Source organism: Sorex araneus, chromosome 1 (genome assembly GCF_027595985.1).
Source record: "Sorex araneus isolate mSorAra2 chromosome 1, mSorAra2.pri, whole genome shotgun sequence".
Taxonomy (NCBI): Eukaryota; Metazoa; Chordata; class Mammalia; order Eulipotyphla; family Soricidae; genus Sorex; species Sorex araneus.
Window position 1 is genome coordinate 170888639 of NC_073302.1, and position 18490 is coordinate 170907128.

The 18490-nt window shown below is 37.6% G+C and overlaps 1 protein-coding gene across 1 annotated transcript in view; it reads right to left on the minus strand.

Annotated features, from left to right (window-relative positions):
• Positions 1–18490, minus strand: part of MCTP1 (multiple C2 and transmembrane domain containing 1) — a 670427-nt gene that overhangs the window by 262287 nt on the left and 389650 nt on the right. The window contains exons 4-5 of the mRNA XM_055131251.1: positions 8010–8089; positions 4386–4497 (exon numbers count right to left, since the gene is read on the minus strand). Coding sequence (XP_054987226.1) covers positions 4386–4497; positions 8010–8089 — 192 coding nt within the window. The remainder of the gene's footprint in view (positions 1–4385; positions 4498–8009; positions 8090–18490) is intronic.

Below are 18490 nucleotides of genomic sequence, written 5' to 3' on the forward strand. Positions count from 1 at the left end.
ACATACATATATGCACTGCATACTTATCTGGGTTCAAAAATAGGACATGCATGTAATACAGAGATGACAGATGTGCCATGCAACTCATCAGCATGCCCCCAATGAGATTTTGGACTCTTGTACAATGCTGAAAATTTAAAGATATATTGTATATATGTATAATAAGATACTGTTGCAATTATGGCTCATATTCTAATTACTCTGTTGAAATTCAATATTGCATGTTTTAGTAGATTCAGCAAACTGATAGATTTTTCAGTTTAATCTTTAATTTTACTGATTTCCAGAACTGAGAATACACACAATGAGACATTATCCTAACTACACTATTTATGGAGCATATTGCCAATATTAATAGCACCTCACAAGTAAACTGATGTAAAAATCTTAGTACTTAACATTAATCTCCTATATCTTATTTGATCATTAGGATTAGTTGTTAATGTTTTTTAATTTTTTTATTTTTGGTTTGGGGAAACACCTGGCAGTACTCAGGGCTTACACCTGGTTCTGCAATCAGGATCATTCTTTGACACTCTTGGATGGCTATGTGGGATGCTGGGGATGAAATCTAGGTCAGCTGCATGCAAGGCAAGTGTCCTACCTGCAATACTATCTCTCTGACCCTATTACTCATTCTTAAGATTCATGTTTTTCTTCATCTTAACATACTTGAAACATTTAGCAAAATTCTTTAAGCACAGGCTTTAGAATAAAAGTGGTTCTTTAACTTAAATTCCAAAGGTTTTTTAATAGAATGTTTGTGAGATTATAATCAAGAGAACAGAATACTTAAAATTTTGCTGTGTCATAGTAAGTATAAAATCAAGTTCTATTCCTTTGTTATATACCACTCTGGATAATGGAATTTTGAAACATTTATTTACTGATTTCTGATTTGATGAATTTTAAGTCATACTTTCTCTAAATAAGATTTGTTTCTGGATAATTTGTGCAAGTCCAGCATGACATTTCTCTGAAGCAATATATTCTGCATTTTAGATATATAAAATTTTAATTTGAAGACATAATGGATCTTTGTTTTAAGCTAAAAATTTTCAAATGTATTCCAAGAAGAATATTCAGTCATACAGGACATATTACAGAATAGAGAAAATACAATCATGGGTTTTTAATTCATTGTCACCATTAGAAATCTTGAGAAAGTAACACAGCTTGATTTTAAGAAGATGATCATTAGTATACTAATTTTAAGAACTAACAAATGTAAATTAGATCATCATTTATGATAACTTGGACAACTTTATGGATTTGAATACTGAAGTATGAAAAAATACTTAAAATACCTTCCCCTGACTACTGAGCATCCTTTGAAATCCTCATAGAGATTACAATCACTAAGTACAGAAAGTTGGGCAAGGTTTTGAGAGGAGTCTTGTAAAAGAAAGGTAACAGAAGCAGCAGTCATATACATATACATATACAAATACCTTTTTTTCAAAGCAGGAGTGATAGAGCATGGGAAGGAAGTGAAGTGAAGAATAGGCATGTGTTAGGACAAATGACCAAAGAAATGGAGCACTTGAGAGAAGGTGAACTATGAAAGAGTTTCCATGATTCAGTAAGGTTATAAGTAAGGGAACATATGATGCTTGTTGGAGAATTTTCAAGTTCCCCATCAGGAGTTTCTTTATTTAAGTAGACAACCATAGACCAGTGAATACTTAAAAGAATAAAGAGGGGGTGACAGAACTTAGCATAATGATTAGTAGATAATTAATAAGTCTATTTTGGTTTGGTTTGGGTTTGGGGCCACACTTGGTGGAGTTTAGGGATAATTCTTGGCTTTGTGCTCAGAGATCACACTCAGAAGAGCTCAGGGGACATTATGTGATGACAGATATGAAAGTGGGGTCAACTGCTTGCAAGGCTTAACCCCTATACTATCTCTCTGGCCCAGTAAGTTTATTTTTAAATTACATACCTAAAAATGGTTCCTTTTAGATTCTAAACCTTACACCTAATGTTGCTCAACACATCAGAGTAACTATTATTGCCATATTTTCTTTATCTGCAATAATAATGGCATTTTGGATGATTCGGACACATATAAACTTCAGGAAATTAGACATTTTAAAAATAAAGCTTCCACCATTTATTACATAGGCAAAACAACCATAAACAAAAATAGTCAACCACCAAGCTTAAAATCAGTTAAGATTTTAACTCAGATAAGTCTGCCAACATTTCTTCATCTCTGCTTTATGTAGTTCTAACTCAAGCTTCCATAATATTCCACAATGGTATTTTGTGATAATCTCCCAATTGTGTCCAAGCATTCACATTTACCGTTCTAGAAAGTTTTCCATAGTACAGTTAGAAGACTATTTTCAAAGACCAGTAGGATTGTGCCATTTCCTCTCTATGCATCTTTCTATCCCCACCTCCCTCACTTTATGGGGCAGAGACCACACCCCTGACAACCACAGTTTCTCAGTCTGGAACGGCCTGTTCTCTGACACTCTCAGGCTCTACAACCCTCTACATTCCTTTTCCTTCCATCTTTTAAAGTTGGTTCCAGTTCATTTCAATTCTTAGAAAGCAGTGTAGTTTCTTCAGCCACGAGGTCCTTGCACACACTGCTTTCCTTAGCATGAAGGTTTCCTTTCTTCATGGTCTTGCCTTATTAACTCATATTCATACTTCAGATCCCAGCTCTGACTTGCCTCCTTCAGAGACTCTCTGTTCCCCTGACTAGAACACACTCTATTCTATTTGCTGTTATGCCCACATATACCTCTTCTTTTTTTTAAAAAAAAGTCTCTATTTTAAGACACTTAAAATCGCTTTCATTTAATATTTTCTTTAGTAATTATTTGATTCCTGCATCCTTGAGGATATAAAGGTGATGTAATCCTAAGAGTTTAACACAGAACCAGCTCACAGTCTGCTGTTGGTGAGTACCAAGATCAATAAGTTAACAATCAAAATTTATTCCAGTGATTGAACTAACCAGCTAGGATATAATTCTTGACTGATGCTGGATAAGATAATGTCTTCTAAACTGGTGACTTTAAATAAGTGTTTTCCATTTCTAAGTACCTTCTGTGAAGTCATTTCTTCACTCACCCTTCCATCTGTGTACAAGAGTCTGTGCATACACACATACACACAAACACATTTTTTAGCATTCTAAATTCTCACAGAATTTACTATTTCTTAATGCTAACTAGAAAATAGAAATTCCTTCCTAATTAGAATAAACATACTTAAATCATACTTCATAATGGTTATATATATGTAGACATTGTTAATTATTTTGTGAGGCAAAACAGGTTTTATTGAAAGAAACTTAGAGAGGACAACATGAGGGGAGAGAAAGAGAGGAATACTTTCATTCAAGAGAAAACACAGGCTACTCCAGAGTGGGAAAAGCTATTCAATTTTTTTAAATATGGAGAACAATACTAGTTGAAAAAAGCAAAACTTGAGTGAGTTTGAAACTTCCAAATTTGGAGTTGCATTTCATTATTTCTACTTGTAATCTAGGGGGAAATAACACTAATATATTTCCAACAGAGAATATAACCAACTCTATTCCTACATTATTTTATGACAACAAAATCATGTTGCTGAAATTTAGTACTTGAACTTGCCCTAAAAAATCAGTTCCACTCCTAAAATGTGTTACAATCAGAATGAGTGAGAGTAATTTCTGTTGCTCAGACGCACATAAAGTCCAATAAATAATCTCTGAGATACTGCAACAGAATGTGCACTGGAAAGAAAACAGATGCAGGTAAAACCTGATGACTTTAATGTCATTTCAGCAGTCCTGGAGTAATTAGCTTCTCTGTGTCCTGTGTCAGTTTCTCAAAGCAGCATATGGTGCAAGGAAGTACAAAGAGTCAGTGTTGAGTAACGCTGATATGGAAACCAATCCACCGAAAATTGCTCACTCATCAGTTAGCAAGTACCAGAAAGCAGAAACTGTTAGAACGGTACCTAAGTTTCTTTCTGATGGTAAACCAGACAATACTACTATCAAACTACTCCTACTTTGATCTAGATAGATCAGTGTAGAATTCCAAATAGTCAATTCACTACTAAATATATTCCCTGAATTAATATCAACATTCAGTAACAGTACAGCACCTGAAATTAGGAAATAAAATGATAATAAAAGATGCAAATGTGTCCCTTATTTATAACAAGAGGATCTGATATGGAAAGAGAATAGGAAACTGGAAGTTCGAAAGATATAAAATGCAGGGCCCAGTGACACTAGGATACTTACAGTAGCAAAGAACAGTTCAGGTGTTCACACTTACTGCTCTTTGTTATTACTTCTGGGTTCAAAGAAGGCTCATCAAATTCAAACAAATGAGATTGAGAAAGCACTCCAGGGGCGCGGGGAGACTTACCACATCCCTGTGTTCTCCTTCTTTGGGGGTAAGAACAACCGAGAGCAAAATGGTTCCAAGATCATGGTCAGGATAATGAGGGTCTTTAAGTGTTAAAGTCACATCTGTGGGCCTGTGACATAAAATATTAAGTCTGTGAATATTCATTTAGTGCATAAGGCCAAAATTAAATTTTATACCAGCAATTTTTTGCAATGTTTTGAATCCCTAGTTGCCAAAAGCCCCAGATTAAATAAATGTGTGTGTTAGATTTGGTTACATTTTCTATAATGATGATGTACCAAAAAAACAGATTAAACATTTCCTATAATGATTACTTGATAGATATTCAAAAATATCTGTTATTACTTTATGATGCTTACATATTGCTTTCTTTCAAAGTGGTACTTTTGCCTTATATAGAGTAGCACGAATATAATATGATCATTGTTATTATTCAAATTCTGTACACAAAAACTACTGACTTACATGTGGAATATACACATGGAATACTATGCAGCAGTTAGGAAAATTGAATTCATGTAATTTGCTTCTATGTGGATGGACGTGGAGAGATCATGCTGAGTGAAATGAATCAGAGGGAGAGGAACAGACACAGAATGATCACACTCATTGGCAGGATATAAAAAATATAGTATGAGACTAATACTCAAAGACAATAGAAAAGAGGTCAGGATGACTGGTCGATGGTAGGAAGCAGGCCACAAGGGCAGGGAGATTGGGGGAAAGTTCAGTTAGGACAAAAGGGACCACTATGACAATGATAGTTGGAAATGTTCACTCTGAACAAGAACTGAGTGCTGAAAGGAGGTAGAAAGATAAACATACATATATATGTATCTATATATATACATAGATACATATATATGTGTGTATATATGTGTGTGGATATATATATATCCATCTCATATATATATGAGATACCCTTTCAGTAACAGTATTGCAAACAGTGCCAAAAACGGTGGGGAGGAGAAGAGACAGAGACAGAGACAGAGTGAGTCTACCATAGAGGCAGGCTGGAGGGGGGTGGTGGTAACTGGGGACATTGGTGGCAAACAATGTACATTGATGAAGGGATGGGTGTTGGTTGTATGACTGAAACTCAAACATGAACAACTTTGTAACTGTATGTCGTGGCAATTTAATTAAAAAAAAAAAGACATACACAAAAATGTGTTTTTCAAAGTAGCAATTTGGTGTGTACATGGTTCAGAATATGTATAAAGTGGTAACATATGCTTATGCACTTTTTTATTTTCTTATAATTATCTACTTTTTCCACTTAGAACCAATAATCTCGTAAAGAAATTTATGTTCTATGATTGTGTATAATAACTTTCATATCTTTCTGTAGAAGTCCACAGAAATAAATGAATCATGATCTGTTACTGTAGACTGGCAGTCTATCTCAATGAGAGCTCAGTTTTCATGATAACAAGCTATATTACCCACAACACTGCCTAGAAACTTCTGTCCACTGTCATGGGGTGGAAAGAGGCAACCATCTGCCTTCTATTGTTAGGTCAAGCCTACACTGAGCTCTTGGTTGGAATGAAAAATAGGGAGGGGCTGGAGCACAGCAGGGTGGGTATTTGCCTTGTATGCAGCTGATCTTGGTTCAATCCCTCACACCACATACGTTCCTAGACATGTGTGCATATGCATGCGTGTGTACATAGATATAAATACTGATATATAAAGAGAGATACAAAGAGAAACAGAGAGAGAGAGAGAAACAGAATGAATTTTTTTGCCACTCACAAAACAGGGGTTCTATTAGTTTTTTCTACTCAACTACATTTATAGAAGTAAAAAGTAGTCATCTAAGCCATTACTTTGCTTTTCTGTTTATTCTATTACTATTGCATAGTGAACCATGATAGTATAAAATATAAGAAAATCTTTTTCCTAAAAATCATCAGTGAATATTCTATTGTTTCCTTTCTAGCCCATCTCAACACTGCTTGATGTTTTATGAAAAACCATTTTTTCTTATGCAGTATTAATTAATAAATCTTACATTGAGAAGCATTATAATTTTATAATTAATAACTAGAAATAATTAAAATTAATATTATTTATGTAGCATTAAAAATAGCTGAGTAATTATAACTTAATGTAGCACTGTCTGTCACTGTCTTCCTGTTGCTCATTGATTTGCTCGAGCGGGCACCAGTAACGTCTCCATTGTGAGACCTGTTGTTACTGTTTTTGGCATATCGAATACGCCATGGGTAGCTTGCCAGGCTGTGCTATGAGGGCGAGATACTCTCAGTTGCTTGCTGGGCTCTCTGAGAGGGACGGACGAATTGAACCCGGGTCGGCCAAGTGCAAGGCAAACGCCCTACCCGCTGTGCTATTGTTCCAGTCCGTAACTTAATGTAACAAGGCAAAAAACAGTCAATTGACTTTCACTTCAGAGATATTCTATGATAACCAAGGATTATGATGATTATAGATTAGTTAAAGTGACAATAAAGTTTTTGCTTTAAAAGAAGAGTGTAGAGGTAGGAGAGATAGTGCAGCAGATAGGGCACCTTCAAGCAAGTGCCCATTCTTGGTTTGTTCCCTGGCACCCTGTATGGTCCCCTGGGCACCGCAGGACTAATTCCTGAGTGCAGAGCCAAGAGAATTCCTGAGAATCACCAGGTGTGATCCCTACACCCCACCCCAACAAAAAAGAAAAGTGTAGGACCAGAGAGAAAACTCAACAGGCTAAATGCATACTTTGACATAGGGGCCTAAGTTTGTTTCTGTTCTTTTTAATTATTTAAAAAAATTATTTTTATAATGTCGTTCATGATTTATTACATTCAATATTCCAACACCAACCCCACCACCATTGTACCTTCCCACCACCATTATTTCCAATTTCCCCAACCACCCCTCAAGCCTACCCCTAGAGCAAGAAGGCCTGAATTTGATTCCTGGCACTGTGTGGTTCTGAGCACTGCCAGAAATGGCCTCCTTGAACACAGAGTTTGGAGAAGCTCTGAGCACTACCAGAAGCATCTGCGAAACAACACACCCAAGAGTGTTCCTATTTTGTTTCCTATATCATGGTCTGATTCTTTAACATTTATGACTGACGTGAGTATTCTTTATACCTCACTATCACTAAACCCAAATAAGTGACCTGAGGGAAAAAAAAAGGAATACATCTTTTTTTTTTTTTTAATCTCTCTATTCCTGGTGGTTCCCACAGTATTGGGAGACAAAGCAGGTATCTAAGAATTTTTCTGTTGAAGAGTGATTGTTAAGGAAGATACTATTAGTTCTCCTGGGAAGATGAGAAAGATATCTTTTTTTTTTCTTTTTTGGGTCATACCCGAAGATGCACAGGGGACACTCCTGGCTCTGCACTCAGGAATTACCCCTGGCGGTGCTCAGGGGACCATATGGGATGCTGGAAATCAAATCCGGGTCGGCTGCGTGCAAGACAAATGCCCTACCCTCTGTGCTATCACCCCAGCCCCGAGAAAGATATCCTTGAGAAAAGCTGCCTACCGCAAGACTCACAACTGTAAAAGACAGTGGAGTAACTAGAAGCAGGTTTGCCATAATTTCCTGCCATAGGCCTGCTTCATAACAGGCTACAATGACAGGAAAACAGTTCCAAGTTACCTGTTTAACTCCAGTTGTGTGAGATCAAGAAAGGCTGAACCCATAAAGTCATCCTGTAGTCCAAAATCATAATCAAATACCTAAGAAGTCAGAGAGATAAGCATTATTATAAATAATTCCAATATCAACATAACTTAAAATGTCTTTATTATAAATTGGTGAGTAACTATGTTACCAAAACAATAAAACGTCTTAGGAATTAAAAATTGCATTTGTTTTGGTTCTTTAAAATATTTGGTTCTCACAAAATATTCAAAGGAAACTTTAAAATTTTAAAATATTATTGATTTGAGGCAAATACAATTCTTAAATTTTTAGTTTTGAGATCCTACGGTTTATAATACCATTAATAATGGTTTCTCATGCACATTATTCCAATACTACACCCATCACCAGTTTACCTAGGCCCCTCTCCCAAAAGCCCAAACAGCTCGCGCTCTCTCATCCCTCCACTTCCCAATTAACTGTGTGGATCAATTCTCCATTTTGTTGTCTTCAGATCCTTGTTGCTCCCTGCATGGATCTTTAAGTCTCATTTATAAGAGAGAAAATTCCGCATCTATCCCTTTCCTTCCGACTTCACTCAGAGCAAACAGGATTTTAAAGAAGGCAAATGAGAAAAAATTAAATAAAATACAGTAAATCAACAAAAATATGAGAAACACAGGCTTAGGACATTTTCCCATATTAAGGAAGGAGCATTGACATTATTTGGAGGAAAAATAAGTCGGTATGAAATTCAACAAATATATCTTCCACACCAGACCCTGGGTGATGAGAATTTTTGTTTTTAATTTTTAAAAAACATTTATTGAATCACATGAGATAGTTACAAGCTTTCATGTTTGGGTTACAATCTCACAATGATCAAACACCAATCCCTCCACCAGTGAACATTCCCCACCACCAATATCCCTGGTATACACCCCCTTTTCCACCCTCCCCCTGCCTCTATGGCAGACAATATTCCCCATACTCTCTCTCTACTTTTGGGCATTATGGCTTGCAACACAGACACTGAGAGGTCATCTCAGTGTTTGGTCCATTATCTACTTTCGGCATGCATATCCCATCCCAACTGGTTCCTCCAGCCATCATTTTCTTATTGTGGGTGATGAGAATCTGACCCTGATTTTTTTCAGATTTTCAGGTCATTGAAGATAAATTCTCTGATGTTATAAGACAATCTCATTTGGAATATCCAGATAAGGAAACATCAAAGTATTATCATTATAATTATTTTGGTTTAGGGGTCACATCCAGCTGTGCTCAGGGCTTTGAGCACAGGGATCACTCCTGGTGGGGTGTGGGGGACCATCTGGGATGCTAGGGATTCAGCCCAGGTTTTTACATGCAAGGCAATAATCCTACTGCTTTACCATCGGTCTGGCCCTAAGGTAAGATATTATTAAAGCAATTTGTAAAGTTATAGCACATTTTAAAAAATTGTCTAAAGCAATGACTATGGGCTGTCTGTAGCACTGTCCTACTGTTGTTCATCTACTTGTTGTCTGTTCTTGGCATATCAAACACTCCACAGGTAGCTTGCCAGGCTCTGCCGTGTGGGCAGGATATTCTCGGTAGCTTGCCGGGCTCTCTGAGAGGGACGGAGGAATCGAACCCAGGTTGGCCGCGTGCAAGGCAAACGCCCTACCCACTGTGCTTTCGCTCCAGGGGGGGAAAGTTAAGTCTGGATATCTTTCTCATCCACCTTAGTCCCAAATTCTTTATACAAGACTATGGGCTAGTATAACTAACTAACAACAGCAAAGGCGGGGGGAGTGAGGAAAAAAGAGAAGGATGAGGCCCCCCTCTCCCACTGGAGGAGCAGGGTTTTTTGGGTGGCTTATGTAAAGTGGGGAGATGAGAGAAAGAAATCAACGGCTTTTCTCTTTACCCACCTCAGTCACCCAGGGAAGTCCCCGGATCTAGGGCTAATGAGAGTTGGTCGATGAAGCCCTGCAAAGCCCAGAACTCAAGTTTCACCAGCCCCACGAGGCAGCTGCCCACTTGTTTTGTATAGTGTGGGCAAAGATCGTGCCCCTGATTTCTTGGGAAGTCATGGACTTAGGCTGGAACAAGGAATTGCTTTTTGCAGGAAAGGAAAATCATCATAAATCTTACCCAGGCTTTTTTGTACCCATTGCCTTTCCCTCACAAAAGAGTTTCAGGAGGAGATAAATAGTGAAGCCATAAAGGTTTCTGGGGAAAACAGTGGGAGGGAAAGAGAGAAGTAGATACTTGGAAGAGCCCCAAGTAGCATTTGGGGGGAGGTTAAGTCTGGTTATCTTCCTTATCCACCTTAGTCCCAAGTTCCTTACACAATTAAGAGTTAATGGGATGAACATATAAGTGCAGATGTCATTTCGACTATACTTTTTTGTTTCTCCAGGATATATTCCCAGAAGTGGTATTGCTGGGTAAAATGGGAGCTCAATTTCTAATTTTTTGAGAAGCGTTCATATTGTTTTCCAAAAGGGCTGAACCAGTCGGCATTCCCACCAGCAGTGTAGAAGGGTCCCTTTCTCCCCACATCCTCTCCAACAGTGATTGCTTTTGTTCTTTTGGATGTGTGCCATTCTCTGTGGTGTGAGGTGGTATCTCATGGTTGTTTTGATCTGCATCTCCCTGATCATTAGTGATGCAGAGCATTTTTTCATGTGCCTTTTGGCCATTCATATCTCTTCCTTAGAAAAGTTTCTGTTCATTTCTTTGCCCCATTTTCTGATGGGGTTGGATGTTTTCTTCTTGTAGAGTTCAGCCACTGCTTTATATACCCTTGATATCAGCCCCTTATCGGATGGTATTGGGTGCATATCCTTTCCCATTCTGTAGATTGTCTTTGTATTTTGGTCACTGTATCTTTTGCGGTGCAGAAGCTTCTTAGTTTAATATGGTCCCATTTGTTTATCTCTGTTTCCACTTGGTTGGTCAGTTGCGTGTCATCTTTGAAGATACCTGTAGCTTCAATATCATGGAGGTTCTCGAACATTGTATGAGGGAAACACAAGCACGAAGATGGGTAAATTTGTAACTGTACCCTCACGGTGACTCACTTATTAAAAAATAAATAAATAATTAAAAAACAGTTAATGGGGCTGGGACTAGAGCAACAATACAGGCAGGTAGGTTAGATACCCGGCATCCCATACTCCTGGCACTGCCAGGAGTAATTCCTGAGTGCAGAGCCAGGAGTAACCTCCATGCATCGCCTGGTGTGATCCAAAAAGAAGAAAAAAAAAGTTAATGGGACCTTTCCTGAGGAAAAGCACCGAACTTCAGGTAGGCCATTCTAGAGTTCCTGTCGCAGCCTTTGTTTCTGCATTCCTGATCTCTCAGGGATTCAACTCTAGCTGCAATTCTGCATCTCAATGGGCTTCTGAGCTCCTGAGATGTATCAGTTTTGTTTTGTTTTGTTTTTATGAAGGAGGCCTCCAGGCCTTGGGGCGGGCTTAGGTTTCACAAGCTGTTTTCCACCAGCAAACATTACCAGAGCCCCTTTCCCCATCTCCCTGCCTGCAAGAACAGTTGCCAGGGATGAGATGGGAATGGTCCCCAAACTCTTGCACTTGTTATTTAGGAGGTGAAATGTTCATAGTAAACTGCGCAGATACATGTAGTTTCATGATGAGCACTGTATGTCTTGACACCTAAAGGGGTTGGAGAGCTGCTATTTTTTCTAGGGAGTCTAGAAAGGTCTTTCTGAGGAAGTATACCTGCTTAGAGATCTGAATGGTAAGAAGGATTAACCTATACTAAAAAGAAAGAATCCGCCAGGTCAAGGGAGCAGCCGGCTATTCAGTTTTAGGAGTCCTCAAGAAGCCTGCTCCTGTGAGGTCAGCTGAGAAAGATGGAGATTTGGAAGGAGGCTGGAGAGATAGCTTAAAGCAACATCAATTAGGACTATCTAAAAAACAAACGAACAAACTTCAGTCAGTGGGAATTGAATAAATTCTACCTTTTTATAATTTTATTATTTCTTTCCTCAACAAATATTAGGTACTTTGTTATAGGCCAGACACTGGGCCAGGGATTGAGGAAACAGTTGTGAGCAAACTTGATGCTTACAGAACAGTGAGGAAGACAACTATTAAACAAGGAAGTGTCCAGGAGATAAGTAATTACACATTTTGATAAGTGTAAAGATGCAGGTCTGAAAAGAAAACAGTGAAAGTCAAGATCAAAGAAAGCTTTCAAGAGGAAAGAAAAAAAATGTTACTGATAAAATTTAGAGCTATGCATCTTGACCTTTTTAAATAGAAAGTCTTTGTATTGTGTATTGGAGTTAATGAGCATCAACAGGTAAGTTTGGTTCTTGAATTGAAAACACAGTTCATTAGACTTTCCAGGAGGTGAGAATCCATTAGGTTGAGATAATCAATAGCACAGCACCCTGTGCCTAATTTGTGGTAGACTAGCCAGAAAGCTGGAAAGGAAAGAACAGGAATAATATATACAGCAGCCCTAATCAGTTATCGTTCTTCTCCCTAGTAAAGTACACTTCAATTTAAGCAAACTCAATATGTTAAAAAAAAAAAGATACTTAAATCAAGAGATAAATACTTTGCAGTACAAAAAAGGATTCTTGAATTTGAAGAGTCACATGGGATTGGTGGATTTATTTAAGTAATAAGCTTCTCTAATGCCTTTTAAATTATTCAATTTACTGTCATTTGATTTACATACAACCTTTCAAGAGTACATTTGTTGTAGAAAGCACAGCACTCCTGTAATAAATATTCCCCTTTATCAATTATACTTCTGAGCTTTATTCATTTGCCAGTGGTGAATAACTAAAATGATATGCTGCTCTGTGACATATCACATAAATTTACTACTTATGTCTTATGTAACTGATACCTCAAAATTTACAAGTGACCACTGTAGTATATTTTGCACTATAAAATTTACTTCAAAAATCAGAATTTCTCTTATGCAGTTTAGTCTGATTATAAACCCCATAGCTTAAAATCTTGGGCGAACAATATAGTGACAGATGATCATGAGAATGCCTGGAACACACACACACACACACACACACACACACACACACACACACACACGTGGGGACAGAGCTATGATTTCTGTGAAATGACTGCCATAGTGACGCAACTGGGGGATTCAACATTCTAAAGCTCTTCACTCTCACTGTGAGTCTTTTTTATTGTTCTAATGCCAGATACTAAGTCCAGCCTTCAATTAACCAGCAAAGACATAAACATGGCTGCGAATGGAAACATCAGAATTCATTCATTATTGACATTATTAGCTATGCTACTTAATTTAAGCTTCAGAAATTAAATTACCCGTCAGAGGAAGCATTGCTCCGGGGGTTTCAGCGATATGATGTATAGAAAGGAGACTCGAGTAAGAGGAAAATGTGCTTTCACTGCAATAAGGGCAATTAATGCTGAATAATGTTTGTCTAATGTTTAGGTTAGGCATTGGGCTAAATACATTATATAAATTTTAAAATTCAACTCTTACATAAACTCAGTGAACAAGATACTTCTTTTCACATAAAGAATTCAAGCTTAAAATGTTATTGCTACTTCAGCCCAGTTCCAGGACTAAGAAGTCAGATAGAGATTTTGTTGGATTTCAGAAAGAAAATACATCTAAATTCAACAAATGTAACTTGGACACCCATTTTGGATAAATGACTTGGAACTCAACTGTGAACAATGCACAGGGGCTTATTGTTCTCCTGGCCCCTCTCTTCTACAAGATAACAAACACTAGGTAAGTGAGAAGGTGCTTGGGAAGCACCTTTCTTCACTGTTTTATGGCCTTAAAACAACTAGTGTTTTATTCTAATCAACATATTTATTTAGCATCATTGGCCCATTGATTACTATGAACATCTGCACTTGGGTGTGCATCAATTAAATTACTTTCAAGATTAAGTATAGAAAATTCAACTACTAGGGTTTCAACATCCAGGGCGATTTGTTAGCTCAAGTGATTGAAGTGTCCACAGGAAATTATGACTTCAGGGGAGACCAGATTTGACAGTTCATAGAATTAATATACTGCTTCCAGCCATTTATTTTAAAAAATACTTAGTGAATAGTAAATTATGTGTCAAATACTGTTCAACGTGCTGGAACTAAAGTAGTTAAGAAAAAAAAGCCTTTGTGGGGCCAGAGAGATAGTGCAGTGAGTAGGGTGCTTGCCTTGCATGCAGCTGACTCAAGTTCCATCCCCAGCACCCCATAGGGCCCCCCAAGCACCTTCAGAAGTGATCTCTAAGCACAGAGCCAGGAGTAAGCCCTGAGAACAGTCAAGTGTGACCACCCACACACCTTGGCATTGATTGTATGGGATTTAAATATGGAGGAGATACAGACAGAAACAAACACATGCCAGGTAGTAATAAGTGCCATGGGAAAAACATCACAGGGGATGGAGTGATGCTACTTACATAATAGATGAATAAAAGAACAATGACAGAAGGGATACTTGAATGGCATGAGTAGATAGAATGGGAATAGGAATAGGAAAAGTTCACAGATCATATAGAATGACCCAGAAAATAGGGTTTTTTCTGAACCCTTTTTCTGAATTCAGAAAATAGGATTCTTCTCAGCAAATATTTCCATGACTTATTTTCATTCCCAGAGAGCTTCAAAATAACCATTTTCACTATAAAAGAATAATTAAACTCCAGTCTAAGTCAAAACTGACACTGTAAACAACAAATAAAACAAGACAAAATCTCACTAGGACCATAGTAATTAGTCATTTTTAGTGGAAAATATAAGCTATGTTACCTAATTGTTGGGTGGACATATGTTATCTAATTGCTGCATGGACATAAAGAAACCCTTAATCTCTGAGTCTCATTCTCCTATAAAATGGAGTTGTGGATGATTACTCATAGGGTTGTAAGGATTACATGAGATAAAGTGGGTACTTAGCATTGTGCTCAATAAATGTCAGCTATTACAATGATGAAGGTGTGAACGCAGAGTCATCTACCCAACACTCAATCACTTCACATATTCTTCTCCCATAAACCAAAAGCAAGCAACCATGCATCATGCTTTACTGTGTTTTATTTTGCTACTGATTTGTGTGTGTGTGTTTAAAATGGTTGAGATTTTTTCCCCTTAGTGTTATTTTATTGTTGAAAATGCAATACAATATGATTATTTGGGGTGCTGAAGAGAGTACAGGGTTAGGACACTTGTCTTGCATGTGGTCGACCTGGATTTGATGCTTAGCATTACATATGGTTCCCCAAGCACTGCTGGGAGTAATTACTGAGTAAGCCATGAGCATCACCAGTAGCGGCTCAAAAACCCATATATATATACATATATATACATATACATATATATAACCCATATATATGGGTTATATATATGTATATATATACACACATACATATATAAGTGTGTATATATATGTATCAGAAAAAGTTGTAAGGGGTAAATTGATTCAAACATTTGCACTTTTGGGAACCATGTGTTTAGCCTCTGACACCTTCAGCACCCAAAGGGAAAGCTTATAAGAAAAAACATTTAATACAAACACCTTGTAACATTGGAATAATTTTCTTTGCATGCTATGTGGTTTGAGACTTCAAACATACTCCTATTCCAAATATTCAGTTCCTTCCATTTTAACGTCTAGAATACTGGCTCTCTAAATACACCACAATTGTTATTGAGTTTGAAAAATCTGGATATTTGGACTCTGCCTTTGGGGTCTTGAGAGACTTGGCAGCAAGATGTTTTAAAACTTTGGGGGATAATTCTGCTTTATAGCTGGGGGTAAGGATAAATGGAGTAAGGCATTATTTTAGGAACCTTAAAATCACTGAAAATTTAAAACAAACAGCAACATAGGCCTTAAATTAAATTGGGCTAAAAGGACATCTTAAATATTAAACCTGAAGCTTGGACAGATATGAGTTACTTGAGGAAGTGTCTATTTTTTTTTAAAGATCATTTTAGAAGCAGTAATATGGGCCCAGAAGAGTTTTCTTTCTATAATTTCTTTCTTTCTATTTCTTTCTGTTATTTAGCAAGCACTTCAACTTAGTAGCTAAATTTCTAACTCATTAAGAGGCCAATCAAGCAATAAATTACAGAAATACTTCCCCCCTTTATGTCACTTCTATCTCTTCTTCTATAATTCTGGGTGTTGGCTATGTTTCCTGAACAACAGTGTGAGATAAATGACAATGGGGAATTGATATTCAACTTAATTGAAATGAGTGCTGACCTTATTCTATTATTTAAGGCTTATGTCAGAACATTGCTATGGAGACCGGCTAGACTGCAGTGAGTCTTGTCTCAATTAGAGGTTCTACATTTTCACTCTCAGTTCCTACTGCTACCTTATTATAAATATTTTCCAAACCAAACCTGCATTCTTGTTTTCACCTGCCCATACTGTGAAGCCTACAGAGGTGAAGAAGTATTTGCTTCACTAAAATTAATATCTGTGTGAATCCTAACCATCTAAAAAATATATTGTTTTGTTTTGTGGTGGCCATATTCAGCTGTGCTCAGGGCTTCTACTGGTTCTGTGCTCAGGGATCACTTACTGAGGGATGAGATGTGGTGCTGAGGATTGAACTGGAGTTGGCTTTTGCACTGCAAATATTGTAACCTCTGTACTATCTCTCTAGCCACTGAAATATTCTTTTTGAAATATGCATTTTGATTTTTGATGAACACTCGTTTCGGGGGAGGGGTCTCACCCAGCGGTGCTCAGGACTTACTCTTGGAGGGGCATGGAGGACCATATAGAATGCCAGATATCAAACCTGGGTCATCAAGTGCAAAGCAAGTGCCCTACCTGCTGTACTATCACTCTTGCCCTGATGACATTCATTCTTGAGCACAGAAAACAGTAAAGAAACTGAACCAACATCCAGTGGGATCTTGTAACCCTTTGAAAGAGAGAGTCACATGGTTCCATCATGGGTAATATCCAATTGAAGGAAAAAATGCAAAGCAGAAATAATTTAAATTAAGTAATTTAAAATAAATTTAAATTAAAATAAGCCTCTTTCTTTTCATCATCTCTCCTACAAGGGCCTTTAAATGCTTTTTTTCCCCGCTTTTTCGAGTCACAACTGGCTATGCTTAGGGGTTACTCCTGGCTCTGTACTCAGGAATTACTCCTGAAGCTGCTCAGGGGACCATATGGGATCCTGGGGATCGAACATGGGTTGCTTTCCTGCAAAGCAAGCGCCCTACCCATTGTGCTATCACTCTGGGCCCTAAGGGCTATCTTTATTGAGATCTACTTCCCATTCCTGTCAATTCTCTAGTTATTCTAGATCATCTCTTCTAAACCTTTTTAGAAGGAACCTTCTCTTTACATTCTACCTCCTTTCCCTAGATCCCTACTTGACCCTCTCAGATTTCTTACAATGAAGGTACTTTTCTCTCTCTATTTCATATTTTTTTCTCTACAGAGGTGAGATGCAGGGAGAGACAAATTATGATGTTTCTTTGATGGGAAGATGGCTGGCCACAATTGTTTCACATAAATAACTCTTCTGCCGACACATATTATATATAAGAATTGTGCTCCTTAGTTTTATTTCATTGTTTACTTTAGCCAATGTTTCAGGAGACAATTTCTGTTGCAGGTAGGAACCTATTCTCTCATATAAACTTGCTGAAACTTATCAACTATAAACTATGGTGATTTTCTTTTCATCAACATTTTAAATTTCCCTGCTAAAATTAAAATAAAAATTTGATTTTTAATTTTTTTTCATGGAGAGAGAAAACATTAGAAGCAACCCAAATAAATATTTTAGAGGAAAGAAGTGCCCAAAGATTGCTAGAAAGGGGATTATATGAGATATTTTTATTTGCTTTGATTTGGGGGGTTTGGGGCTATACCTAGCAATTCTCATGGGATACTCCTGGCTCTGCACTCAGGAAATACTCCTGGTAGGCTTCAAGACCATATGGATGTTGAGGATCAAACCCAGGTTAGCCGTGTGCAAGACAAACACTCTCCCCACTGTACCATCTCTCCAGCTCTGGATTATATGAGATTTTAAGCTTATGTGCTAGTTGCAGGGAGAAGAATTAAGTCCATGATGTGATAAAAGTAGGAAAAGTTTTGGTCATTGAATAGAACGTCAAAACAGAGGAGACAACAAGATAATATAATCTACCTATGATCAAGAGGTACAAATGAAAGGGAACTCAGATGCAAACATAAGACAAGGAAACAAAGAACATGAGAACTGGTATTCAGTAGAAAATGTGCCGCTCGAGGGCCTGGGGAAAGGCAGCACCTAGGTGGAGGGAAGGGGTCAACTGGGAGGAGGACGTAGGACATGTTGTTGAAAGGTGGCAAAGTGTGATGTAAGAAACCCTATCAGCAACAGTTACATACAAATGTGTGTGTGTGTGGTGTGTATGTGTGTAGTGCCTGTTGTAGAAATAGACTGGTAGGTAGGAAGCAAAAGCGGGGTGGGGGGCATTGGTAGAGGGAACTGG